The sequence below is a fragment of the Scyliorhinus canicula genome, chromosome 3, assembly GCF_902713615.1.
Source record: "Scyliorhinus canicula chromosome 3, sScyCan1.1, whole genome shotgun sequence".
NCBI lineage: Eukaryota > Metazoa > Chordata > Chondrichthyes > Carcharhiniformes > Scyliorhinidae > Scyliorhinus > Scyliorhinus canicula.
The window spans coordinates 111,222,620-111,250,074 of record NC_052148.1 but is presented as its reverse complement, the minus strand read 5'-3'; the positions used below and the strand labels follow the sequence as shown (position 1 = coordinate 111,250,074).

General features: G+C 49.7%; 1 protein-coding gene across 3 annotated transcripts in view; it reads left to right on the top strand.

Annotated features, from left to right (window-relative positions):
* Nucleotides 1–27,455, top strand: part of zdhhc2 (zinc finger DHHC-type palmitoyltransferase 2) — a 188,960-nt gene that overhangs the window by 135,313 nt on the left and 26,192 nt on the right. For 2 of the 3 annotated variants that reach the window (XM_038791110.1, XM_038791112.1), the window contains exons 7-9: nt 3,812–3,932; nt 18,875–18,910; nt 20,218–20,350. In XM_038791110.1, coding sequence (XP_038647038.1) covers nt 3,812–3,932; nt 18,875–18,910; nt 20,218–20,350 — 290 coding nt within the window. The remainder of the gene's footprint in view (nt 1–3,811; nt 3,933–18,874; nt 18,911–20,217; nt 20,351–27,455) is intronic. The other variant, XM_038791111.1, reaches the window with a different exon arrangement.

Genomic DNA, 27,455 nt, shown 5'->3' with positions numbered 1-27,455 from the left:
TTGGATTCATCTACCACAAGTAGATTCGTGTTGAGCTTTGCGACCGTGTCGCTGATGCTGTGATCAGCATATCCGAATAACTCAGCCATGTCTGAGTAGTATTCTTCGAAAACCAAATCATCTTGGTTGGATTCATCTACCACGAGTAGATTCGTGTTGAGCTTTGCGACCGTGTCGCTGATGCTGTGATCAGCATATCCGAATAACTCAGCCATGTCTGAGTAGTATTCTTCGAAAAACAAATCATCTTTTTTTGTTTCGGATTTCTTTTTGTTCTCTTCACTTTGGGTGGTGCAGACTGCTTTTTCCAGGGTGTTGTGCGAGTTGTTTTCAACTGCTGGTTTAAGTTCAGGCTTTTTTTTTGTCTTCTGAGGCAAGAAAGTTTGGTTTTACCGCTTTAAGTATCTTGTTTTCAATTATCAGGCATTTCTCTTTTAAGTAGGCGTGGTCCGGATCCTCAGACGTCATGACGCTCGTGACGCCATGCGTAGGAATCGATTGCGCATGCGCAAATCAGCCTTCCTGTACTGTGCGTTTTTGTGTCCACTGCGCATGCGTGGCTTGCGCATGCACATAACGATCAGCAACACAAACTTTTTTAAACTGCGCATGCGCAGAACGATAAACGGCTGATTGTAACTGCGCATGCGCAGCTTCTGTTTCCTGCGCATGCGCAGACGCAGATTTTAGTTCTTTGTCGGACGCCATTTTATCGCGGATTTCAGCGTTTTTTCTTTCTGAAAGTTGTACGTTACCTTTTCCTTTCGATCTGGACTGGATTTCAGTGTTTTGGCTTTGTGATAAATTCAAGTTATTTCTTTTTGATCTGTACTTTTCACTCGTGATTTCTTGTTCTTTCAGTGATTGTTTGAGTTTTGCATCACTCATTCTCTGTGCAGTTTGGCCTCTGAGCATACCGTGCTGTTCAAATTCCTTACAGTACTCTTCAAATTTGTTTAGTATTGTTTGTAAGTTGTTGCTATCTTCATCTTTTGAGTATTTAAATCCATTATATACTTTCCTAGCTTCATGTCCTGCGATGAGCATTGCTATTTTAATTTCGTCTGAGGCTGCTGCTACATCATTAGCTATGATATATAAATCGAACATTTGTTTAAACATTTTCCAGACATTTCTTACATTGCCGGTCGTGTCCAGCTGAGGTGGGGTTCCAAGCCACATCCTCGAATAAGCGATGTCTTCCCAAGTCCAATGTCCAGTAGGAGATTTCCATGCCATTTTGTTCTTTCTGTGTCTGCAGCTGAGTCATCTTGTAGTAAGCGTCTGAAGGCAAACCTGGTACCATGTGTTGTTCCTCGTGTCTTAATAAAGCTCGTAGTCTCAAAGGTGGAGAAGATGCTTTATTGGGAATTTTTTCTGTCTTCAGAGCTTAACCTACGGCTATCTCAAATGCTGCCTGCCTGTCCTGTGTCCTGCTCCCAGTTCTGCCTTCCGTGAAGTGTGTGCTCACTTCCTGTCCCTGTGATTTTATAGCTCTCCCATGCTCCCTCTAGTGCTTGCTCAGTTGTATTGCATCTACTCCGATCTACAATCACCACAGGGGGGTCGGAGAATTCCGCCCCAGTTAGATCTTGGGAGACGCAACGGCTGTCAGGAAGCCCGGGGGAGGCTTCTCCCATTCGGGTGCAAATGGCAGGGCAATGGGACAAGACCGCTTGTTGGAAACCTGTGGGGCAGGTGGCAAAGGTCGAATATGCGGCGTTGTGGAAGAATGTAACTGACCATGGCATGGTAGGAGAGATCACAATCAACATAAGGTTTTCCTGAGGGATTGGGTAGAGCAGTCCTGCCACTCATGAGGCACAAATGTTCTAAAATACATTTACCTTTAGCAACTGGATGCTCCAATCTCCATTTCCCAGAACCCTCTGCGTCAGCATGCAACCATCAGTTTTAAATCTTGTTCCCAACTGCACTGTGGAAGTCTGATTTGAATATTATAATACAAAGAAGGCCTATCCAAGGCTCACAAACTACAGCTGTAAAAATAGGGAAAGACATGTATGCAGTGGTTTACAGTCGCATTTCTCAATTTATAAGTTTTAACCCTCATCCAAATTTCTCCTGCCCATTGTAGGGGTTTAATATTGATCCCTGTGTTTCTTGCTGCATCCTCACTGAGTACCCAATGTCAGAATTAGGCCATTCGGCCCGTCGAGGCTGCTCCGCCATTTAATCCTGGCTGATATGGTGCTAGAAGAAGTCCCAAAGTCACCTTCCCAAGGCAAACAGTGCCGAGAAACACATGGCTATAAAACAAGACTCACATTGTATAAGGGGCCACAGAAGGGGAACGCGGAGCCGAGGCCCCACCTAGCCCCATTTTGTACACTGAGGAGCTTCATTCATCAGAACTCCCTAGTGTAGCGACGCCCACCCCTTCAGCCCCCTAGCAACACCCACACAGGGCAACCCCGGCATGATCACACACATGCAAAAATGCCAGCTTGGTAGTGCCAACCTAGCAGTACTCTATCCAGCTGGCAGTGCCACCTTGGCATTGCCAGGCTGGCACCCGGGGGCACTGCCAGGATGCCAGGCTGGCTAGGGCACTGCTAGTTCCCAGGTGGCACCAGCAGTGCCAGAGCACCACCCTGCCCAAAGGGCACGCAGCTGGGAGACCCCCGCTGAGTGCCATTCTGTCTGGTCACCTTTTATGGGGACAGTGCTGAATAGCACTCGCCCAAGGTCTCTGAAGCGAAGGGGTGAATGCCAAATCTTCAGGGACTTTGGGAATCTGTGCATTAGAGTAAAGCTTTCTGCCTCGCTCTGATATGCAGATTTGCCAAAAAGTGATCTCGCCCACAATGGGTGGGATTTACATCACAACGTCTGGTTTATGGCAGTTCATGCCATTCTAAAGTGGGCATGTCCTCCTTCAATTGGCTTTGCTGGACTGTACCCCTGGCCCTCGAGGACTGCTGCACTGCATGGATCTCGCCCGGTTTAAGTCAGAAGGTCAAGCAAGATTGGCATGGAAGAAATTTCACATAGTAGTTGGGCATGGAGTGGCAATCCAACCCCCCACCCCGTCGGGTCGGAGAATCGCCACGGCGCCGCGCGAATCGCATCATACCACCCCGACGCCAGGATGCAATTCTCCACAGAGCGGAGAATCGGCGCCGGCATGGTCGGCGCAGCGCCGGTCGGAGTTTGCGGCGACTCTCCGGGCCGGCAAGGGCCGGCACGCCAATTCTCCGGTCCGCGTGGGCTGAGCAGCCGTCAAAACCGGTGTTGAAGGGCCCGGGGGTGGCCTGTGGGGGGGGGGGGGTGTGAGTGGGTCAAACCCCAGGGGGGCCTCCGAAGTGGCCTGGCCCGTGATCGGGGTCCACTGATCGGCGGTCTGGTCTCTCTGGCTGGGGGCCTCCGGCGTGGGCCACTCCAGCGGCGTGCTATCCCACTGTGGCCCGGAGAATCGGGTCTCGGAACGGGCGCCAACGCCAGAGTAAAAAATCCCGTTTTTATGCTGGGGCCGACACATAGCCGCCCGATGGGAGAATCCCGCCTGTTGTTTATTGAAATAGAAATAAACATTAGGCTTTCATAAATTCAATCAAAATCTGGGAAAGCACAATACCGATGATAAGAATCATTTTAAGATAGTCAAGAAACTTTTCATAATTGGAATGCCAAAGCCAAAAAGATCGAGACAAAGTCAAGAGTTATGTTATGTCCATGTGAATTAGAAACCAGTTTTACATCTTTCCCAGTTTTAATTTCCAGTGCTATGATTAATTCTTTATGACTCTGAATTAAATATGACATAAGATTCCTTTTTGTTTGTTTACAGGGTGAACAATTGTGTTGGATTCTCCAATTACAAGTTTTTTTTCCTGTTCTTGGCTTATTCCCTGCTTTACTGTGTGTTTATCGCTGCCACCGATCTGCAGTACTTTATCAAGTTTTGGATGGTGAGCTGAACATAAGTCCATTTATATTCTTCATTTATTTTTGTTCTCTACTAAAGAATGCAGTTTTGTGGCTTATTAAAAAAATACATGTAACTTGCATCATCTATTCGATCGCATGGTTAAGCTTCATGAGGTAAAATGGGAGCTGGATTCTCCGCTGGCAGGATTCTCCGTTGCGCCGGCAGCGCACTCGCGCCCGGGGATTTCCCAACGGCGTGGGGCTGCCCACAATGGGAAACCCTATTGGCCGGTTGGCGGGACGGAGAATCCCACTGCCGGCGGGGACGTGCCACAGCAGAAAACTGGTGCGGCGGGACGGAGAATTACGCCCAGGATGTTTATGAAGTCATTGTTTTGTTAATGCTATAAATAAATAGAGAAAATGAGTCAATTAATCAACCAAATTGTATGTCTAAATGCATCCCTTTCGTTATCTTTATTATCCATGAGATGTGAGCATCACTGAGAATGCCTTTATTACCAATCCCTAATTGTTCTTGGCAAGGTGGTGATGAACTATCTTCTTGAACAGTCCATGTAGTGTACGTACACCCATAGTGATTTTAGGGAGGGGTTTTCAGGACTTTGACTCAGGAACAGTGAAGGAACAGCAACATAGCTCCTAGTCAGGATAGTGTGTGACTTGGAGGGTATCTTGTAATTGGTGTTGCGTCCAGCATTGTGTGTGTACCTACACCACATGGACTGCATGGGATAAAGAAGGCAGCTCACCACCACCTTCTCAAGGGCATTTAAGGGTGGTAATCAATGTTGGCCTTGCCAGTGATGCTCGCATCTCATGAATGAATAAGAAAAATGAAAGGGATGCATTTAGACACGTAATTACACCAATGGGATGGAGATAGTGGTCGATTAATTGACTTGTTCTTCTAAGTGGTAGTGGTTGGGGGTTTGAAAGGTTTTGTCAGAGGAACCTTGACAGGTTGCTGCATTGCATTTTTACGAATGGAATTAAAACTAACCCAGAGGCTAAAGAGCTATAGAAAATATATATTGGAACATAGTTAGAGAGGAATAGAAGCCAGTTGAAGATTTCCAACATGGTTATTAGAAGTTATCAGCATCCTGGGGATTACCTTGACCACCTCCCCCCTCCCCCCACAAAGCCAGTCCACCGTTTACAAGATACAGGTCAGGAGTGCAATGGAATACTCTCCATTTGCCTGGATGAGTGCAGCTCCAACAACACTCAAGAAGCTCAACACCACCCTGGACAAAGCAACCTACTTGATTGCTCCCCTTTCCACAAACATTCAAACCCTTCACCACCGACGCACAGTGGCAGCTGTGTGTACCATCTACAAGATACACTGCAGGAACTCACCGGTGTTCCTTAGGCAGCACCTTCCAAACCCGTGACCACTACTATCTAGAAGGACAAGAGCAGTAAATACCTGGGACCCCACACCTGGAGGTTCCCCTCCAAGTCACTCACCACCCTGACTTGGAAATATATCGCCGTTCCTTCACTGTCGCTGGGTGAAAATCCTACAATTCTCTCTCTAACAGCACTGTGGGTGTAACCACAGCAGTTCAAGAAGGCAGCTCATCACCACCTTTTGAAGGGCAACTAGGGTGGGCAATAAATGCTGGCCTAACCAGCGACGCCCACATCCCTAAATGCATTTTTAAAAATATACAAGGGCAAAAAAAACATGGCTTGTGGGAAGAAGAATCAAAGCAAAAATTTTTAAGATCAGCATTTCTATAGTTTCCTATCATGGATAATTTTAAAATGCGTAATATAACAATAAGAAGCTGAATTTATATAGTGCAATTAATTTAATGAAACATCGCAAAGCATTTCACAGAAGCATCATCAATCAAGCTTTGATACCACACAAGATACCATAAGAAATTTTAGGGCAGAAGACCAAAAGCTTGGTCATAGAGGTAGGTTTTAAGGAGCATCTTTAAGGAGAATAAAGAGGTGGAGAGGGAATTAATGCATAGCTACCAGTGGTGGAGCAATTAAGATGAGGAATGCTAATGGAGCCAGAATAGTAAGAGTACAGATACCCCAGAGGGTTGTGGGGCTGGAAGAGAATGCAAAGATATAGAAAGGCAAGACCAAGGAGGGATTTGAAAACAAGGATTATAGGGGAGGCAGTGGCGTAGTGGCATTGCCACTTGACTAGTAAACCAAAGACCTCTGGGGGCCTGGATTCAAATCCCACCATGGCAGATGGTGAAATTTGAATTAAATTAAAAAAGTAAAGGTGACCATGAAACCATTGTCGATTGTCGTAAAAACCCATCTGGTTCACTAACGTCCTTTAGAGAAGGAAATCTGTCACCCTGACGGGAGGGTCCCAGGTTCAATTCCAGTCTCGGGTGACTGTGTGGAGTTTGCACTTTCTCCCCGTGTCTGCGTGGGTTTCCTTCGGGTGCTCTGGTTTCCTCCCACAGTCTAAAGGTGTACAGGTTAGGTGGATTGGTCATGCTTAATTGCCCCAAAAGGGTTGGGTCGGGTTGCTGGGTTGCGGGGATGGGGTGGAGGCCTGGGCTTAGGTTGGGTGCTCTTTCCGGGGGTCAGTGCAGGCACGATGAGCCGGGTGGCCGCCTTCAGCACTGTCAATTCTATGATTCTATGATCCTTACCTGGTCTGATCCATAGAAATGTAGTTGATACTTAAATGCCCTCAAGGATGGCCAATAATAGCTGGTCCAGCCAGTAATGTCCACATCCCATAAACAAATAAAAAAATTTAAATTGAGATGTTGTTTAACCGGGAGTCAATTTAGGTCAGCGAGCTCGGGAATGAAGGTTGAGTGGGTTTTTGTATGAGTAAGGATAGTAGTAGTAGAGTTTTGGATGACCTCCAGTTTGGGGTGGCACAGTGGTTAGCACTGCTGCCTCACAGCACCAGGGACCCGGGTTCAATTCCAGGCTCGGGTGACTATGTGGAGTTTGCACTTTCTCCCTGTGTCTGCACTAGTTTCCTCTGGATGCTCCAGTTTCCTCCCACAGTCCAGGTGGATTGGCCATACTAAATTGCCCCTTAGTGTCCAAAGGTTAGAAGGTGATAGGGTGGGGGTGTTTTGAAACCATAATGTGACTTAAAATATGTAAAACAGATTTTTAACTAATTTCACACATATTACATTAATAAACAATACAAGACAGAACTGATGTTGCATAAATTGGATGATGTGTAACATTACTTATTGTTACAACCTTGTAGAAACAAAACCAGGGGCATCTACATGACAAAGGGTTGGTGCAGACTCAATGGGCCAAATGGCCTCCTCCTACACTGCAGGGGGTAAAGGCAAACATATTAGCATGGTGAATACTTCTGTGCCCAACCAGGTCCAGCAGGCTACACGATGGCCCTGGCCAGCACGGTAATGCTAGTGTGTGGGCGGGGGGTGGGCGCAGTGCACCACTGACCACTGGTGCCATTATTGGTGGCATGCGTGAGAGCAGGGCCCATGGGTGGGGCTCGGCCAGGGGGATGGGCACCTGTTGGGACCATAGCTGCAGTCTGCTGTGGGTCCTTTTTGCAGTGCACGGGTTGTGCCTACTTGTCTTGAGGCAGGATGGCTGTGGGCAAGCTGCGCTTGGTGACAACAAGTGGTCATGCTGGATGGGCTAGCTGAGGGTTTAACCTGCGGAACATCTGTCCTGCAAGGGGCAGTGTGCTGGGGTGGATGCTGACGGCCACGGTAATGTGTCCGCCAGTCAAGGCACACTCCACGGCTCCCCTGTTGCCCCTGCAGTAGGGCGCGCCTAGGATGGGTGCACGGAGGTGTGCCAAGACCTGCGCTGGGCCACAGGCCACAGTCCGCTGCCAGATGGCCCATTACCTGGTCGCTCCCCGCCACTGCCCGTTAACGGGCGTCAGGCCCGTTAATGATATGCTAACATTTGGATGCCCACACAGGGGCACGGTGTGGAACGCATTCATGCCGCTATCGAGGAGCCGGAGTATGGCATACCATTGGCCACAATCTTCCCAAAAGGGAACAAAGCTCCCGAACGAGTGCGTTTGGACGCTTGTTTCCCGTCATTCACAGTGCCGGGAAACGCATGGCTATTCCACATGACTCATTTGAAACGGGGCCTAAATGGGGAATGCATGGTCGAGGTAGCACATAGCCCCACTTGCCAGAAATCCCCGTTTTAGTGAGAGATTGGGGCGCCATTTTTAAGGGTATGCAACTGGGGGCCTCCGACCCCCTTGGAGACCTCTCCCCCCCTCCCCCCCCCCTCCCCCCCCTCCCCCCCCCTCCCCCCTCCCTCCCCCCCCCTCCCCCCCCCCTCCCCCCTCCCTCCCCCCCTCCCCCCCCTCCCCCCTCCCCCCTCCCTCCCCCCCTCCCTCCCCCCCCCTCCCTCCCCCCCTCCCTCCCCCCCCCTCCCCCCCCTCCCTCCCCCCCTCCCTCCCCCCCCTCCCTCCACCCCCTCCCTCCCCCCCCCTCCCTCCCCCCCCTCCCTCCCTCCCCCCCCCCTCCCTCCCCCCTCCCTCCCCCCCTCCCTCCCTCCCTCCCCCCCTCCCTCCCTCCCTCCCCCCCTCCCTCCCTCCCCCCCTCCCTCCCCCCCTCCCTCCCCCCCTCCCTCCCTCCCCCACTCCCCCCCCCCCCTCCCCCCCCCCCATGAATGTCATTCCATCTGGTCCCCGTTTGTGGGGACCAGTGCCAAAGGCAATCGTCCGAGCTCCCCGAGGCATAGGGGATGAATCGCAAAGCCTCTGGTACCTCGGGAATCTGCACATTAGAGTAAGGCTTGCCGCCCCGCTCTAATATTCAGATTTTCTAAAAACTAATTCCCCCCCCCCCCCACCCTTGGGGGCTTGATTCCTTTGCAAGCTGGGTCCCAGGAGCGGGGTCTCCCGTCTTTCACCAGCCACACTGTGCCACGGCCAGCTGCTTTTCCGGTGCAGCGTGGCCGGATGGTCGCGCCCTTTTTCTTCAAATCTTTGTAAACCGCATCATCTCAGCAGTGAGGAACCATGAGATGCCATGCTATGAAAAACGTCTGGAGCTAAAAATAAACATTGAAAGCTGAGAATCTAAAATTACATCAGGAAGTTATGGATATATACAGCAAGTCCATCAACATTTCAGGAACTCTTGGTGTATAACCCTTCTACAGAGCTGCTCACAACCGAAATACTACCCTATCTTCCCTTTTCAGATGCTAATTGACCTTATTGTGCATTTTTTATATTTTGTTTTCATTTAATGCAATGAGCTTGACCTTTGAATAACAATCACTCATCCTGGATTATAAATATTGGGATGGCTGATGGGAATTGCAGGTCAGATTTCAGTTGGCTGAATGCTATCTTTGTTTGAACTTGATAACTGTCTTCAACATTTGTTCTCACCAGCCAATCTGATTTTATTACTGGACTTTTTCATTAAAAACTGCAGAAGAGTGAGGTTTTATAGATTTAAACATCACACATACAATTCTTAAGACAAAGGCATGAAATGTCCAGAAAAGGTCTTTTATGAAATCTACATTTGATCTGTATTACAATACCAGAGTATATATTGCAAAGTGCTGCAACAAAGAAAGGATACATTTATCGAGAAACAATATTAATGCTCACTTTTGACCACATTCCAGCATTCACATAATAATGACCCAGTCCAGTCTTCGGATATGTTGCTCACTAACTATTTTAACCACACCATAATCTGCAAAATGTCAAAATATGCTGGCAATTTTGGAAAAGCACTGATTATTCATTTAAAGTTAGACTCCTTTCGCATATACAGAGCTTGAAAATATTTGTGGCTGCAATGAACATATTAGCCTTGGAATTCCAGGAAAATAAATCCTAGTTTATCAATCCTGTGCCATTTTGAATAGTTGCCTCGCTGTTTTGTAAAGCATATCTCATCCCATTTCCAATGTCTCATTTCCAAAATGGTGCTTCGAAAATGTGTTCCTCCTTCCTCAATCATGATTTCCCAACTACAGTTGTTGACCGGGCCCATCTCCCGTGCCACTACCCTCACCCCCTCCCCTCCCCTCCCTCCCAGAACAAGGATATAGAGTCCCCTCGTTCTCACATTTCATCCCACCAGCCTCCGTATGCAAAGCATAATCCTCCGCCATTTTCGCCAACTCCAGCTTGATGCCACCACTAAACACATCTTCCCTTCACTACCTCTGTCCGCATTCTGCAGAGACCATTCCCTCCAAGATAATCTAGTCCACTCCTCCACCATACCCAGTACCTCTCCCATCACCCCTGGCACCTTCCCATGCAATTACAGAAGGTGTAACACCTGCCCCTTTACGTCTTCCATGCTTAACATCCCAGGCCCAAAACACTCATTCCAGGTTAAGCAGTGCTTCACTTGCATCTCTTCCAATTTGGTCTACTGCATTCGCTGCTCCCAATGTGGTCTCCTCTATATTGGAGAGAGCAAACGCAGACTGGGTGATCGCTTTGCTGAGCAGCTTCGGTCTGTGCGCATTCAGGACCCTGACCTTCCTGTTGCTTGCCATTTTAACAAAAGACCCTGCTCCCATGCCCACATGTCTGTCCTTGGCCTGCTGCAATGTTCCAGTGAAGCTCAGCGCTAACTGGAGGAACAACATCTCATCTTCCGGTTAGCCTACTAAATTGCCCCTGTAATGTTTTCTTCTTCACCAATCCCTCCATGGTGGGCGCCCTCGAGTCCCCCCCTATCTACCTCCACTATCTTGTTCATTAATCGTTCAATTCCTCCCTCCTTTCCCTATCTGCATGTGCCTTGAACAAGATAATGTCCCCTCGGACCACCGATTGTAGTGCTTCCTAAAAAGTGGCCGCTGACACCTCCCCATTTTTGTTCAATTCTACATGATCTTTAATCACAGCCCACACTTTGTCACAAAACCCTCAATCTGCCAACAACCCCGAATCGAGCCTCCACCCTGGCCTCTGCACCATCCCGATCTAAGCCGAATCTCCAGCCAATGGGGCACATGGTCCGAGATTACTATCCCCGCGTATTCTGCCACCTCCATCCTGACCAAAAACTCCCGGCTCACCACAAAAAAGTCAATTCAGCAATATACCTTGTACACATATGATAAAAAGGAATATTCCCTTCCCCCTAGGTTCTTGAGATGCCACGGGTCCACTATACCCATCTTTTCATAAACCCACTTTGCCACTCGTATCCGACCCAATGACGTGGGGCTCAATAAAAGCAAATTACTGAAGATGCTGGAATCTGAAACCAAAGAGAAAATGCTGGAAAATCTCAGCAGGTCTGGCTTTGACAAAGGGTCATCTGGGCTCTCCCTACAGATGCTGCCAGACCTGCTGAGATTTTCCAGCATTTTCTCTTTGATTGAATGGGGCTCAATCTATCTACCCTCATCTCCAGGACACAATTAAAATCTCTTCCCATAATCAACCGGTGCATGGTCAAGTCCAGGATCGTTGCCAGAAACGTCCCATAAAATCTACATCGTCCCATTTCGGTGCATACACATTCACCAACACCACCGGCGGCCCTTCTAATACCCCACTGACAAACACATATCTCCCCACCTGGGTCCCTCATTTTCTTTGCGCTCACAAACCTTACTCATCAAAATTGCCACTCCCCGCGACTTTGAATCAGACCCCCGAGTGGAAAACCTGATTCACCCATCCATTTCTTAGTCTAACGTGGTCCTTCACGTGGACGTGCATCTCCTGCAAAAAGACCACCTCCGCTTTCAAGGTGCGCAAAGACCCGAGATCTTTTGACAGGTCCATTGAGCACTCGCACGTTATCAACCTTACCGGGGGTTTAAGTCTCCATTCCCGTATACCGTCCGCCATCTTCCCCTTTTGGCTCTATCCACGTTAATTTCATCCTATACCTGGCCCATTCAAAATGGCCCCTTTCTCCGCCCCGACCATGTTTCTTCTCCAATCTCCCTCGCCGCATCACCCTCTCTCCCTCCCTTTCCCTTCCAACCCCCCCTACCCCCCACCCTAAGGCCACCTCTCTCAGCCTTCTCCCCCGCCTCACTTCTGTTCACCAGTATTACCTGCCAGTTTGGCAACTCCTGCCCAAAGGCTCCGACTACTGCCCTCCACCCTCAGCTCTCCCCCACCCAAACAAAGACTCATCTTGACACACAAGTCACCTTCCCCAAGAACAAACAAAAAGACAACCCCAGGTAGCAGGAGGGGTGATTGGGACAGCATCCCCTTACAAACCTTTCGCCCCTGCTACCCTTTGTCAATCCAACAATACAAAAAAAGCAAAAAACCCTCCTCTCTACACATAATCCCAATTACTTCAAAGTGCCAGCACCTCAGTCTCCCAGAATTGTCCAGTTCAGTTCTCCCCCAGATTCTGCTCCATGATAAAGTTATTGGCCGCTTCTGGGGTCTCAAAATAGTATTCATGGCCTTCATACCTCACCCAAAGCTTTGCCAGGTGAAGTGGAGGAAGGAGATGCAGAAGGATCGCTCGAAGTCCATTGAAGGGGCAGTGGCACCCCTGAAGTGCTCGATGGAGAGGGTGGAAAAATGCTTGAAGGCATAGGGGTCGCAGATTCGAGAGATGTAGGGGCTGATGTCGGACGATAGCGTTTGGGTGGCGGCATTGGAGGCAGAGGTGTGGCTCTTAGGAGACCTTTACAAGACGCTGAGATCAAAGGTGGAGGAACAGGAAAATAGATCCACTGTCTGAAGGAGTGGAAGGTGCGAGTGCCACGAGGTATGTTTCGAGGATGCTGGCAGGGCTGGTGGTGGAGGGAGTATTGGACAAGGCCCCTGAAGTGGACAGAGCGCAAAGGTCTCTGAGGCAGAAGCCTTGAGTGGGAGAGCTGCCGCGGGCAGTGATTGTGAGGCTCCATAGAGGAGAAGATTCTGCAGTGGGCCAAGGAGAAGTTCAACTGTGAACTTGAGGGGAACAAGGTCTGAATATACCAAGACATCTTTATAACAATAATAATAGTAACAATCCTTGTAATCTTTACTATTATCACAGGTTGGCTTACATTAACACTGCAATGAAGTTACTGTGAAAATCCCCAAGTAGCCACATTCCGGCGCCTGTTCGGGTACACAGAGGGGGAATTCAGAATGTCCAATTCACCTTCCTTGATGAAGGCCATGAGCTGTTCCATCTGGGGCTTTCCAACTTGCACTAGCCCTTCCCCCTCAGCCATCCTTCCACTGGCTGCTGCACCACAGGTCTCTTCCAGCTCCTTGGCCAGGTCCTTCATCTTCTTCAGCTGGGTTTGGTAACCAGCAGACATACCACTCCCGGGGGAACTTCTCCTCTGATCTTAAGCTACACTTTTCCGTCAAAGTTACACCGAATTTCGGGTAAAAAGAGCACTTTTCTACACCTTCAAGCAGGAGCTGCCCTGTGTGTGACCACTCGCACCATGGCCGCCACTGGAAGTCCACGTGATGTGCATCTCATGATCACACACCAGCTGCTCGTTCACGTGTGAAACGCCTTTCGTTTGTAAACACCTGCCTGTCATGGGCGGGTGCTCGTAAGGCGACATGCATCGTGTCAATCACGCCCTGGACCCGGGGCAATGACGGCGAACCCTGTTGCCCGGGCATCCTGGTGGACTCGGTCCACATTGAATTTGAGCACAGTAAGAAGTCTTACAACACCAGGTTAAAGTCCAACATGTTTGTTTCAAACACTAGCTTATGAACCTGAGGAAGGAGCAGTGCTCTGAAAGCTAGTGTTTGAAACAAACATGTTGGACTTTAACCTGGTGTTGTAAGACTTCTTACTGTGCTCACCCCAGTCCAACACCGGGATCTCCACATCATTGAATTTGAAGTATTGTGCCGACCGGAAATACAGGGTCTCAGTGATGGCACGGATGCACCGAGGTCCGTGAGTTCCCGGACAGGTCCCCACTTGGCACCTGGAAGGGCCCCGTGGCATAAACGTTCAGGGCAACCGTCACCTTGATGACCACTGGGAGCGGGTGTCCTCCCCCATACCGCCGAGGTGCCAGATGCGATCTGGCAGATATGTCACACGGTTCTCCTGCTCGGCTGGAGTCTTCGATGGTATGCTCGGTCCAGCACGTCCCCGAATGACAGGTGCTGATGGTTCACATGAAGCCTCATGAGGTGCTTCCTTCCCACCACCTCCTCGACCAGATCGGCAGCCGACTCTCCATCCATGCCAGCCAGCTGCCTCCTGTTCCTCTGGGGGAGGCTCTGCCGCAGCAGGGTCCTCCTTGAGTACCTCCAGCTCGTACAGCCTCAGGGCATCCCCAGGGCTGCAGCAACTATTCCTGGGTTGAATTCCGAAGTCCATTGACTGGAGGGGTTGAAAGTCAGACATGTTAGCATGGTGCGAACCCTCATTCCCATCCAGGTCCACTGGGCTACATGGTAGCCCCGGTCTGCACTGCCCCCGCATGTCTCCCTCCCTCCCCCATCCCCACACCCATCCCCAGCCATTTCCCCTGGCACTCTGCTATCCGCAACTCTGGCCCTGTCAGTGCCCGGCACCGTGGGGGCTTCTGGACCTGGCGCCCATCCCCGCAGCCAAGGGTACCAGTGGCTGACACCCCATGCCAGTGGTATGCTCCGTGGCCCCCATCCAGCGCCTTCCTACAGGGGGGGGCTGCTTTGGCGCTGCCCTTGGGTGGGCCACGTGCTGCGTCATTAGCGGCCAGTTGTTGGGAGGGGAGCGAGAAGTTGGTGGAGTGGGCGGTGGGGGGTGGAATGCAGGTGTAGTGAGGTGGTTGCACAACCGATTTTAAAAAAATTTACAGGATGTGAGCTTCGCTGGTTAGGCCAGCATTTATTGCCCATCCCTAGTTACACTTCAGAAAGTGATGGTGAGTTGCCTTCTTGAAAAGCTGCAGTCCTTAAGGTGTAGGTGCACCCACTATGCTGTTGGAGAGGGAGTTCCAGGATGTTGCCCCAGTGACAGTGAAGGAATGGCAATATATTTCCAAGTCAGGGTGGTGAGTGACTTGGAGGGGAACCTCCAGGTGGTGATTCTCTGCCCAGTCGCTTTTCCTGGTTCCAGCGTCGGCCGACAGAGAATCCCGCCCAGGATACAAATTAGGGATGGTCTATTTTTGACCAGAACATCTTACACTTAACAATTGCAATTGAATTAAGGTAACTAGGTAGACATGAGGGAGCTGGCCAGAGTTGATTGGAAGACAGCGGAACAGCAATGGCAGGGGTTTTTGGGAGATATTCATGAGGCATAACAGAGAGTCATCCCAGATGGAGGAAACATGCTAAGGGGAGGACGTGGCATCCATGGCTGATGAGGGAAGTCAAGGACAGCATAAAAGCAAAAAAAAAGCATACAAGATGGCAAGGATTAGTGGGAAGCCAGAGGGTTGGTAAGCCTTTAAAAGTGGGCAAGGACAACTAAAAAAGCAATAAGGGAGGGGGGGAATATGAGTGTAAGCTAGCCAGTAATATAAAATAAGATAATAAGAGGTTTTTTCAATATATTAAATGTAGGAGAGAGGCAAGAATAGACATTGGAACAATGGAAAATGAGGCTGGAGAAGTAGTAATAGGAAACAAAGAAATGGCAGAGGAACTGAATAGTTACTTTGCATCAGTCTTCACGGTGGAAGATACCAGAACACCAGGAGAATCAGTAGCAGGGGTGAGTGTAGTGGCTATCACTAAGGAGAAGGTTCTGGGGAAACTGAAAGGTCTGAAGGTGGATAAATCACCTGGACCGAATGGACTACACCCCAGGGTTCTAAAAGAGATAGCTGAAGAGATTGTGGAGGCATTGGTGGTGATCTTTCAGGAATCATTGGAGTCAGGGAGGGTCCCAGACGACTGGAAAGTGGCTAATGTAACACCCCTGTTTAGGAAGGGAGGGAGGCAGAAGATGGGAAATTATAGGCCGGTTAGCCTGACTTCGGTCATTGTTATGATTTTTGAGTCTCTTATTAAAGATGAGATTGCGGAGGGCATGATGTTATATCGGAGTCAGTATGGCTTCGTCAAGGGGAGGTCATGTCTGACAAATCTGTCAGAGTACTTTGAGGACAGTAACAAGGAAGTTAGACAAAGGAGAACCAGTGGACATGATGTATTTAGTTTTCCAGAAAACCTTTGACAAGGTGGCGCATAGGAGACTGTTAAATAAGTTAAGAGCCCATGGTGTTACGGGTAGGATCCTTGCATGGATAGAGGATTGACTGACTGGCAGAACGCAAAGAGTGGGAACAAAAGGATCTCTTTCAGGATGGCAACCGGTGACTAATGGTGTGCTCAGGGGTCTGTGCTGGGACCACAACTCTTCAGAATATATATTAATGATCTGAAAGAAAAAACTGAGGGCACTGTTGCTAAGTTTGCAGATGATACAAAGAAATGCAGAGGGACAGATAGTATTGAGGAAGCAGGGGGGCTGCAAAAGGACCTGTACAGGCAAGGAGAGTGGGCAAAAAAGTGGCAGATTGAATACAATGTGGAAAAGAGCACTTTGGTAGGAAGAATAGAGACTATTTTCTAAGCGGGCTCAGGCTTAGGAAATCAGAAGCACGAAGGGACTTGGGAGTCCTTTTTCAAGATTTTCTTACGGTTAACATGCAGATTCAGATGGCAGTTAGGAAGGTAAATGCAATGTTAGCACTCATGTTGGGAGGGCTAGAATACAAGAGCAGGGATGTACTTCTGAAGCTGTATAAGGCCCCATTTGGAGTATTATGAGCGGTTTTGGGTCCCGTATCTAAGGAGGGATGTGCTGGCCTTGGGAAGGGTCCGGAGGAGGTACACAAGATTGATCTCTGGAAAGAAGAGCCTGTCACACGAGGAGCGCTTGAGAACTCTGGATCTGTACTGTTGGAGTTTAGAAGGATGAGAAGGGATCTTATTGAAACTTACAGGATACTGTAAGGCCTGGATAGAGTGGATGTGGAGAGGATCTTTCCACCAGCAGCAAAAACTAGAACTCAAGGACACAGTTTTAGGCTGAAGGGACAATCCTTAAAAACAGATGATGAAGCATTTCTTCAGCGGCGAATCTGTGGAACTCTGCAGCAGAAGGCTGTGGAAGCCAAATCATTGAGTGTCTTTAGGACAGAGATAGATCAGTTCTTGATTAATCAGGGGATCAGTGGTTATGGGGAGAAGACAGGAGAATGGGAATGAGAAAAATATCAGCCACGATTGAATGGCGGAGCAGACTCGATGGGCTGAATGGCCTAATTCTGCTCCTATGTCTTATGGTCTTATTAATTATACAAGCCCAAAACTCATTATAAATATCTCAATCCAAACTCTAATCTCCAGGTTCATTCGATTCCTGTGGATGGACTTCAGGGCCGGGATTCTCCGCCACCCGGCGGGGCAGGGGGTCCCGGCGTAGCGGAGTGGCGCCAACTACTCCGGCGTCGGGCCTCCCCAAAGGTGCGGAATTCTCTGCACCTTTGGGGGCTAGGCCCGCGCCGGAGTGGTTGGTGCCACGCCGACTGACGCCAAAACCGGTGCCAACGGCAATTGACGCCCGGCGTCAGGGCTGGCCCGAAAGGCCTTCGCCGGTTCGCGCATGTGCCGGTGCGTCAGCTCCCGCTGACGTCACCACCGGCGAATGCGCGGTAGGGGGATTCTCTTCCGCCTCTGCCATGGTGGAGGCCGTGGCGGCAGCGAAAGAAAAAGAGTGCCCCCACGGCACTGGCCCGTCCGCTGATCGGTGGGCCCCGATCGCGGGCCAGGCTACCGTGGGGGCACCCCCCCGGGGTCCGATCACCCCGCGTCCCCCCCAGGACCTCGGGGGGGGGGCCCGCTCGCGCCGCCAATCCCGCCGCCAATCCCGCCGCCACCAGAGGTAGTTGAAACGACGTTGGCGGGATTGGCCTCTCAGCGGCGGGACTTCGGCCCATCGCGGGCCAGAGAATCGCTGCAGGGGGCTCGCCGATCGGCACGCCACGATTCCCGCCTCCGCCAATTCACGGGTGGCGGAGAATTCCGGCCACGGCGGGGGTGGGATTTATGCCGGCCCCGGGCGATTCTCCAACCCTGCAGGGGGTCGGAGAATTTCGCACCAGACCTGTTCTAAACCTAGCAAATCTCACATACTTGGAGATTATGATATTATTATTTTAATATTTAATGGATATCCTTATTTTCTTTTGAAATCCTATATCTGTAACAAGTCAAGTTTAAAGCGAAGATTCTCTTACAGAAATAAGAACTAATTATATTTTCTTTTCACGATTTATCCAGCTTGCAATGCATACCTTTTGTATAGCCACCTCAATTGCATGTTTTCTTAGTAGAATAAATTCGTGTGTGCTTAAAACTTTAACTGCCTCATTCAGAATTGTGTATGAAAGACTCACATTCCCCTATTCCAGTTCTCTTGTGGTGAGAGGCTATTTACAGAGGAGTTTCACCCAGACCCTTACAACATCTGAGAAAGTACAATGTATTTAGGAAATAATTGTAAAATATTTATCAAGGATAAAGCAATAATTTTCATCTGTTCAGTCCTTCGTTCAGAGATTGAGCAGGGCTCATAACCCAGTTACATGTCTTTGGGCCTAGCTCCCTGACTGAAGTTGAGGGGAATTAAACAGAAGATACATCGGACCATGAATAAACATCAAATATTAATAAAGGTTGTAATACACAACAACTCAACTACTCTCACTCAACTACCTCACTTAGCCCCAATAATGAATTATAAATACATTATGAATTACTTCCATGCATAAGCACCTTTTCCCTTCCCTTCCCTTCAAAACTATCACCTCCATCCCTTCCTTAAGAAAACCTCCTTCACGTCTGATGAAGAGTCAGATTCAACTCAAAGTCAACTCTGTTTCTCTCTCCACACAAATGCTGTCAAACTTTGAGTATTTATTTTCCAGCATTAGCAGTATTTTGCTTTTACCTTTTTTGTTTATTTAACTTGTTTTGTTAAGTTTGTTTCATTCATTCCAACTTGCTCCTTTTTGATTGACTTCATACTATTTCCTTTCATCTCTTTTCAAGGATGAAATTCCAGTTAAGCGGCTGAAGGAATATTGGGTAGGAATCCAAGTGCTTGATCAGTCCCATCTTTCATGATGGAAACTGATTAGTCATGTAGTTAGCAAAAATATTATCTCGTTCATGTTTTGAGTTATAACACATCAGCACATATGTGGAAAAAAAACTAATTTTCTGTCTTGTTGGTAATGTGCCATCAGCAGTTGTGATTCAGCAATAGTTTCCTTTGAAAATGTAAGATTTTCTCAGCTTTCACTTTTTATTTCCGCTGCCCAGAGTGTCATAATATCCGGTGTATGGCAATGTGGCAGGTTCAAACGCTCCACAGCCTGAGAACACACAGGGTCTGCCTGATGTAGATTCTGTTACCCGAATACTGCAATTATCCTGAGATCTCCATTTAAAAAAAATAAGCAAGCATGAAATCAGACATATCAGGAGCCTTACACTCAACAAGAATTTGCATGTATATTGTGTCTAGCTGTGGTAAAACATCTCCAAGGCACCTAACAGGATCATGATTAAATGAAATTTAACACCAAAGCACATAGGGAGATATTAGGGCAGTTGGCCAGGAGCTTAGTTAAAGAGGTCAATGTAAGAAGGGTCTTAAAAGGTGGAAATAGAGGTAGAGAAACAGAGGTAATTCCAGGTTTGGGGGCCTCAGCAACTGAAGGCATGGCCATGAATGATGGAGCAGTTAATATGGGAAATGTACAAGAAACCAGAATTAGGGGACTGCAGATATCTTCTGTTTATATGGCTGGAGGAGAGCGTAGAGATGAGGAGGGAGGGCCATGGGGGGAATTGAAAAGAGCGATGAGGAATTTTAAAATCAAGGCATTGCTTAACTGGGAGCCATTGTAGTTCAGTGGGAAGAGGGATGATGAGTAAACAGGATTGTTGCACGTCAGAGATTTATAAGCTTAAGTTTATAGGGATCTCAAGATAACTCCATGGTATTCTAAATAGCATCGATGTTGGCAAAACATACTCTTATAGTACAGATATTGATAATTGGGCCGCCTGTCGAATTCTACCTTATTCCATTGATCCTGCTGGCAGGGGCATGGGGGAATTCTTCCCAATTTTTCACATCACTGGCCTTTGGTTGGGTTCATTTTGAACATCTTCCGATAAAAGGCAATTTGACATGTTCTCTCTCCACAGATGCTACCAGGACCTATTTTGTATTTCCAGCAATTTCAGCTTTTATTTGAGATTTTCAGCATCAGCAGTATTTTGCTTATGTGCTCCAGTATGTAGCCCCAAAATTACATTCAGCAGATACAGAAATGTTTCAGTATTTCTAGCTTATTTTATTATGCTTGTGTTTCTTTTTGCAGAATGGCCTGCCAGATACCCAAGCTAAATTCCACATCATGTTCCTGTTCTTTGCAGCTGCAATGTTTTCCATCAGCCTGTCTTCTCTGTTTGGATATCATTGCTGGTTAGTCAGTAAAAACAGGTCTACACTTGGTAAGACGCACTTCTGATTTTCCATTTCAACAAGTGTTGATGATCATGACTAATTTTTGAATGACTTTTTATGCAAGAGCTGTGCAACTATATGCAGCACATCAGGCAGGTCAATGCCTAGTATCCAGGCAGCAGTCAGGAAGCTTTCATTCTGTAGCCACCCACTGTGCCAGCAGCATTTCAGCCACTATGGCAAGCCAGAGGGTGACTACTGGGCAACAAGGGCTGCCCTTTGATGACATGGCTCATGGTTCCAGTGTGTGACTCTGGTGCATGGGCAATATGCATAAACTGATAGCCAGGCTGCCCAAAATGTGACGGAGCAGACCATGTTCAAACGCAGCAAGACCTGGACAATATCCAACCTTGGGCTGACAAGTGGCAATGATATTCACGCCACATAAGTGCCAGACAATGACCATTTTAGAAATAATCTAATCTGTTCCTTGACATTCAATGGCACTACCATCACTGAATCCCTAACTATCAACATCTGGGGGTTACCATTGACCAGAAACTGATCTGGACTAGCCATATAAATTCTGTGGCTACAAGAGCAGGTTAGAGATTAGACATCCTACGCCAAGAAACTCACCTACTGCCTCCTGCTCCCCCCAAAGCCTGTCCCTATTCTACAAGCTACATGTCCGAAATGTGACAGAATACTCTCCCCTTGCCTGGATGACTGGAGCTGCAACAACACTCAAGTTCAATACCATCCAGGAAAAAGCTGCCCGCTAGATTAGCACTCCATACACAAACATTCACTTCCTCCCCCAACGAAGCTCAGTAGCAGCAGTGTGTACCATCTACAACAGTGATGGGCAACCTAGGCACCTAGGTCCTAAGCTCCTGAGGTTCTGGGTCTCCTTCTTTGGCACATGTTGGCGATTTTGCAAATTGAACTAGAGCCCTGTCCCTTCGGGGCCATATTTGGGATGTCAGACTTGCTAGAGCTACAGATGCGTCCGATCTCCTGGCCTATGCCTCGCTGATTGCTCGGATGTGAGTGTTGACTGGACGGAGGTCAGCTGCTCCACCCAGTGCCTCAGTAAGGCTGGGGGATCTTATGGAGTTTTTATACCCCAAGAAAGTCAAGTACACCATGAGAGGGGCAATTGAAGGATTCTCCCTATGGCAGTCGTTTATTCTGCACTTTATAGAGCTGGTCACTGCCAGTTGCTAGGGAGAGGGCTCGGGGGAGGGGGGAGTTGAGGGGGGCTTGTTTGGTGTTTTTTTGGGGGGGAGCTTTGGGTAGTTTGTTATTGTTATTTATAAAAGTTGGAAATATTCAATAAAAATATTCAATAAAAATATTTAGTATCACCGGGGTTTCCCAAGAGTTTCCATGGAAATACCACAAAGTCTTCCAGAGTGAGTTAGGATGAATCAAAGGTGCAAAGACAAAGATCTATGTAGAACCAGATCCAACACCAAAATGCCTAATGCTCTACACCAGATAATAGAGGTGGAGTTGAAGTGCCTGAAGGAACTTGGGGAAAATTACTACAGTACAGTTATCCAGAATGGGCCGCACCTATTGTACCAGTGTTGAAGCCAGACTGCACAGTCTCAAACTGTGGTGGTTATAAGATGATGGTGGGGATGGCAGTGGTTAGCACTGCTGTCTCGCGGTGCCAAGGACCCGGGTTGGATCCCGGCCTCGGGTCACTGTTTGTGTGAAGTTTGCACGTTCTCCCTGTGTCTGCGTCAGTCTCACCCCCACAATCCAAAGATGCGCAGGGTAGGTGAATTGACCATGCTAAATTGCTCCTTAATTGGAAAAAATAATTAGATACTTTAAATTTAAGGACTAGTGCATGAATCACAAAATCACATCTTGCCAGACTCAAGTTTGAGTTTGAATGCAACATTATAGAGTTATACTTTCTCACAGGCAAGGCATTGGATTGGTGAGGGAATGTAGCATTAAAAGTGACAACAGCTTCTGTTCCTAAAGCCATGCCTTGGGATTTCTGAGTACACTGGACCAAATATTGAATGGTTTATCATCATTACCACACTAATGTGTGGAGTTTGCACATTTTCCACATGTCTACGTGGGCCTCACCCCCACAACCCAAAAGATGTGCAGGACAGGTTGATTGGTTTCTGGGGCTGTTTAGCACAGGGCTAAATTTCTGGCTTTTAAAGCAGACCAAGGCAGGCCAGCAGCACCGTTCAATTCCCGTACCAGCCTCCCCGAACAGGTGCCGGAATGTGGTGACTAGGGGTTTTTCACAGTAACCTAATTTGAAGCCTACTTGTGACAATAAGCGATTTTCATTTTATTTTTCATTTCATTTCATTTCATTCATTGGCCACGCTAGATTGCTCCTTAATTGAAAAAACAATAATTGGATACTTTTTAAAAATCATTACCATACTACTGGAAAATGTGATGCTAAGTTAAATAGACAGTTTTAATTGTGAAAGATAATTAACAACAATGCAAAATAAACAAACCCAGGCACGATTATCCAACCTTGTAGATCTCGCTCGAGCGAAACAAAGCCGGTGAATAGTGGGAGAGACCGAAAACGATAACCGCACCAGGCACCAAACAGTTGGTGATGCAACCTGCCCGCTGCTGTAGGCAAAGTCGGAATCTCGCCATAGCGTGGCAAGAAACAATTATCACCATTTAAACCCTATTTCCATACAATTAACGAGAGCCACCCCTTTTCCAACGGCATCTCGTGATTCATTGACCTCCCTAGCAATGGCGCCGATTAGTACTCCATTTTACAAACGTGAACCTGGTGGAAGGGCTTCTGTGGGGAGCCGAGGAGGTGAGTAGCCATCTTTGCTCACAGACAAAGATCCCATGGGGCACTGGAATTGCCACCCCAGTGCTCGGTGGGGATGGAGCACCTTTGGCTGGGGGGGGTGGAGGGGAAAACAAAACTCCAGCTGGGGGTGGGGGACCCTCCACAGAGGTGGGCAGTCATGGGAGGATAGGGGGGGGGGGGGGGGGGAGTGCAACTGGGGAGAGGGGGGGGGGGGCAACCGCATGCAACACCACCACGCCAACCCTTGCATTGTGTGTAACCGCTCTGGGGCAACCCAGGTCCCTGCCCATTTGCTCCACCAACCACCCATGACCCCCACAGACTGCCGAGGACGCTGGCCATGCGACTGAAGACTATTGCTAATAGGTAATTGGCAATTGTGGTTACGTTCACACAATCCAAGTGGATTTCCGTGGGTGGGCAGGCCATGTAGCATATGGGAGTCATTGTCTAGCACCCAATCAGACCATGATGCCTGAACACTGTGCCTGAACACTGCGGGAGGCAACACCACACAGTTAGCAGTCAACATCCGTGGGATGAGACAGAGCTCTGCAGATATGTCCACAGCTGGACGGTGGCTGCATGCCATGGGGATGGGACCAGCACCAGGTCCAGGTGGCTTTATATCCAGGGTACAGGGTCTGGGGTCCAGTGAGGGGGGCCCGCTGTGCCCGGGGGTGCATGGGGAGGGCGTTCTGGGTGGCGGGGAGGGGATTAATGGGGGAATTGAGGGTCCTGGGGTGGGAGCCATCACTGTTTGTCAGTCTAACACCCTCTCCCAATGCCATACAGATATTGAACATTATGGCAGGGATTTTGGATCTAGCAAAATTTGCCCTAGTGGTGGTGCTGCTAGGCCAGGCAGCCAGATGCCAGAGACGGAACACATGCCGTCCCTGCTCCACACCCTGAGGACCCGGCCAGGGAGGGACTCAGAGGGGAGCATGTGATGGCCTAGTGTGTACAAGCATCGCTGGTCGTTTGAACAGATGATGGACAATGCGTGCTGCAGGAGGCTCTGCCTCAACAAGGAGGCAGTACAGTACCTGTACCATGTCCTCATGGACTTGGCACCATGTGAAGAAGGAGGATATCCACTCTCTGTGACTGTCAGGGTCACCGCAGCCCTGAACATTTACACCTCAGGAACCATCCAGAGCTCGAGCGGGGACCTGTTTGGCATCTCGCAGGCCACAGCCCACAGGTACAACCGACGGGTCATGGGGGTCGCATGGAGAGTTGGGGGTTGGATGCTCACGTGGGGGCGGATAGGTCTTGGCGGGGGTGGGGTGGGGGGGGGGGGGGGGGGTAGCCACATTGGTGCCTATTCACTTGTGCTGCCTGGTGTAGGTCATTGATCTTGTTTCAGCACTGGAGGCCAGTGCTCCTGGCCACACACCTGGAGCATACAACTGCCGCCACCTCATCCCAGGCAGCACTTGCTGCCCTGTGGGCTCACCCTCGGGGACCCTCTGGGGAACAGGACATCTCTCCTGACCTCATCTGCATCTAGGAACCTCCCAGGTCTGCATCGCCAAATCTTGGGGCCGGTCTCCTCGCCTCAATAGTTGCGAGCTGACTGGGATTGGCTGAACAAGTGCAGATTGAGTGCTGCACGATCTTGTTAGTGGGAGGGTGGGGGGCTGGCGAGTGCGGTCCTGGCGAATCGGCGAGAAGTCCGTGGGGCCTCATTAAGTAGACAAATTAACATTGTATAGTGTTGCTGGGCTGAGCGCCGGGAAGTTCCCGCTCGCTACCACACTTCAAACTCTTTCCAGAGAATCGCGTCCCACACCTCTTGCGGAACCCGTAATTTACCCATCAAACATTCTCTAAATCCGGGAACTCCATTAGATCCCCTAGCCACACCGAGGCACAGGGTGGAGAAGCTGACCTCCACCCCAGCAGTACCCGGCTGTGAGCGATCAGCGAGGCGAAGACTAAAATATCTGGCCCCGCTCTCGCATGCATCTCCAGCAGGTCTGACACCCTGAATATCGCCCTCAGAAGAACAGGCTCCAAGCCCACATGCAAGCAACATGATGCTGAAAAACAACCTTCAAACTTTCTCCAATTTCAGGCAGGAGCGGAACATATGTACATGGTTAGCTCGACCCCTCCCACACCGTTCAGAAATATCCTCTACCCCCTCAAACAGCCGACGCATCCTCGACTTTGTCAGGTGCGTCCTATGTACCAGTTTTAGCTGTATCAACCCCAGCCTCACACACAAGGTTAAGGCATTCACCCTCTGCAACACGTCACACCACAATCCCTCCTATAGCGCCATCCCCCGGACCTCTTCCCACTTGACCTTAACCTCCTCCAGCGACACCTTGGGCGGGATTCCCCGCCGGGTTGGAGAATCCCCGGGGGGGAGGCGCGAATCCCGCCCCCGAAACCGGCTGCTGTATTCTCCAGCGCCATTTATCGGGCGGGGGCAGGATCACCGCCACGCCGGTCTGGGGCCGTTGACAGTGACACCCCTGGCAATTCTCCGAGCCCTGATGGGCCGAGCGACAGTCAATTTTAGGCCAGTCCCGCCGGCGTGAATCACTCAACTCACGTACTGGCGGTACCTGGCATGTGAGTATGCGTGGGCGATCCTCGGGGGGGGGGGGGGTTTACACAGTGGCCTGGTCCGCGATCGGGGCCCATCGATCTGCGGGCGGGCTTGTTCCGTGGGGGTACTTCTTCCTTCTGCGCCGGGCCCCTGTAGGGCTCCGCCATATTGCCCGTGGGCCGGCGCGGAGAAGAGGAACCCCCGCACATGCGCGAGAATACGCCGGGTGGTCCGCGCATGTACAAACTCGCGCCATCCCTTCGGCGCCGGCTGGAGAGGTGCCAACCCCACCAGCGTCCAACTAGACAGGTGAGAATTCCTCACCTTGGGAGGCCGTTGATGCCGGAGCCGTTGGTGCCGGTTTTCCCGCCGGCGTGGGGCCTTTATCTTCCTCCAAAATTCTCCCATAAATCGCCGAGACAACCCCACCCTCCAACCCCATCACCGACAACAACTCCTTAGGCAACAACCAAGGAGGAAGGTTATACCAGAAAATTCAGAAAGATCTTTTTTGCAAAGTTCCGCGCCTTTATGTACCTAAAACGTGCCCCACACGGGAACCCAAAGTTCACCCCCAACTCCCCAAATGTGCAGACCACCCTTCCAAAACTGTGGCTGAGATTATTTTAATCAGTAATGTTATGTCAGCCAGAGTAATGAAACAAATGGGGTGGGATTCTCCAATAATGGGGCTATGTAGGGACAAAACAGGCGCGAATCACTCCGGACTTTTTTCTAGAAAGTCTGGGGTGATTCTCCGTTTTTAAGGGGGCCCGCAGGTGCAGGAGTGCTGCACCCAGCTCTGGCTGCCGATACGGGGCCCTGCACTTCCGGCCACGGGTCCGAGCATGCGTGCAGCGGCCGCCTGCGGCACCAGCCACGCACGACATGGCGGACCCACACAGCGGGCTGGCGCCGAAGAAGTAGGCCCACCCCCACCCCCAGATCGCGCACTCCTGCCGATCGGTGGCCTCCGATCGCGGGCCTGCCAGTCGTGGAGCCCCCCACCCCCCCTGGTGACGGATCCCCCGACCCCCCATCGGGACAGCCACCACAGCCGAGCTCCCACCGGGTGGAACCATTTGTGAACCATGCCGGCGGGAATCGGCCGGTCGTCTGCGGAGAATCGCCGTGGGGGCCTCTTTCAAGGGCCCCCGACCGGTGCCGCATTGTCTGCACGCACGTGACTGGCGGTGATTCTCCGGTCAGGAAGAGAATCGCGGGAAGGCGTTGCAGGTCCGACGCCCCATTCTCTGCCCCGCGCTGGGCGCGATTGTGGTGCGGAGGCTCAGAGAATCCCGGCCATGGTCTGTTGTTATTCATGCCTCACCATTGGTGGAAGAACTTTCACCTATTCTGGAACTCTCTCCTTAAGCTCCTTCGCCTTGCTTTATCTGACATACCAAAGACTCTTTTAAAAATATATCTCTTCAGCTGTGCCTTGAGCCACCTTCACCACCCTACTGCTGATCAGTTCTGATTGTGTTACTGTTAGTATTATTCATAAATTACACTTAAGACTGCTGTTACAAAGTTAGAAAAGCAAAGTAATGGCAGTAAGAATCCTAGACTGAAGAAACAATTGGATGCTGTGATGGGGGCTGTAGGTTATTTCTTGATCATAGATACATAGACGATAGGAGTAGGAGGAGGCCTTTTGGCCCTTCGAGCCTGCTCTGCCACTTACCACGATCATGGCTGATCATCCAACTCAATAGCCTAATCCTGCTTTCTCCCCATAACCTTT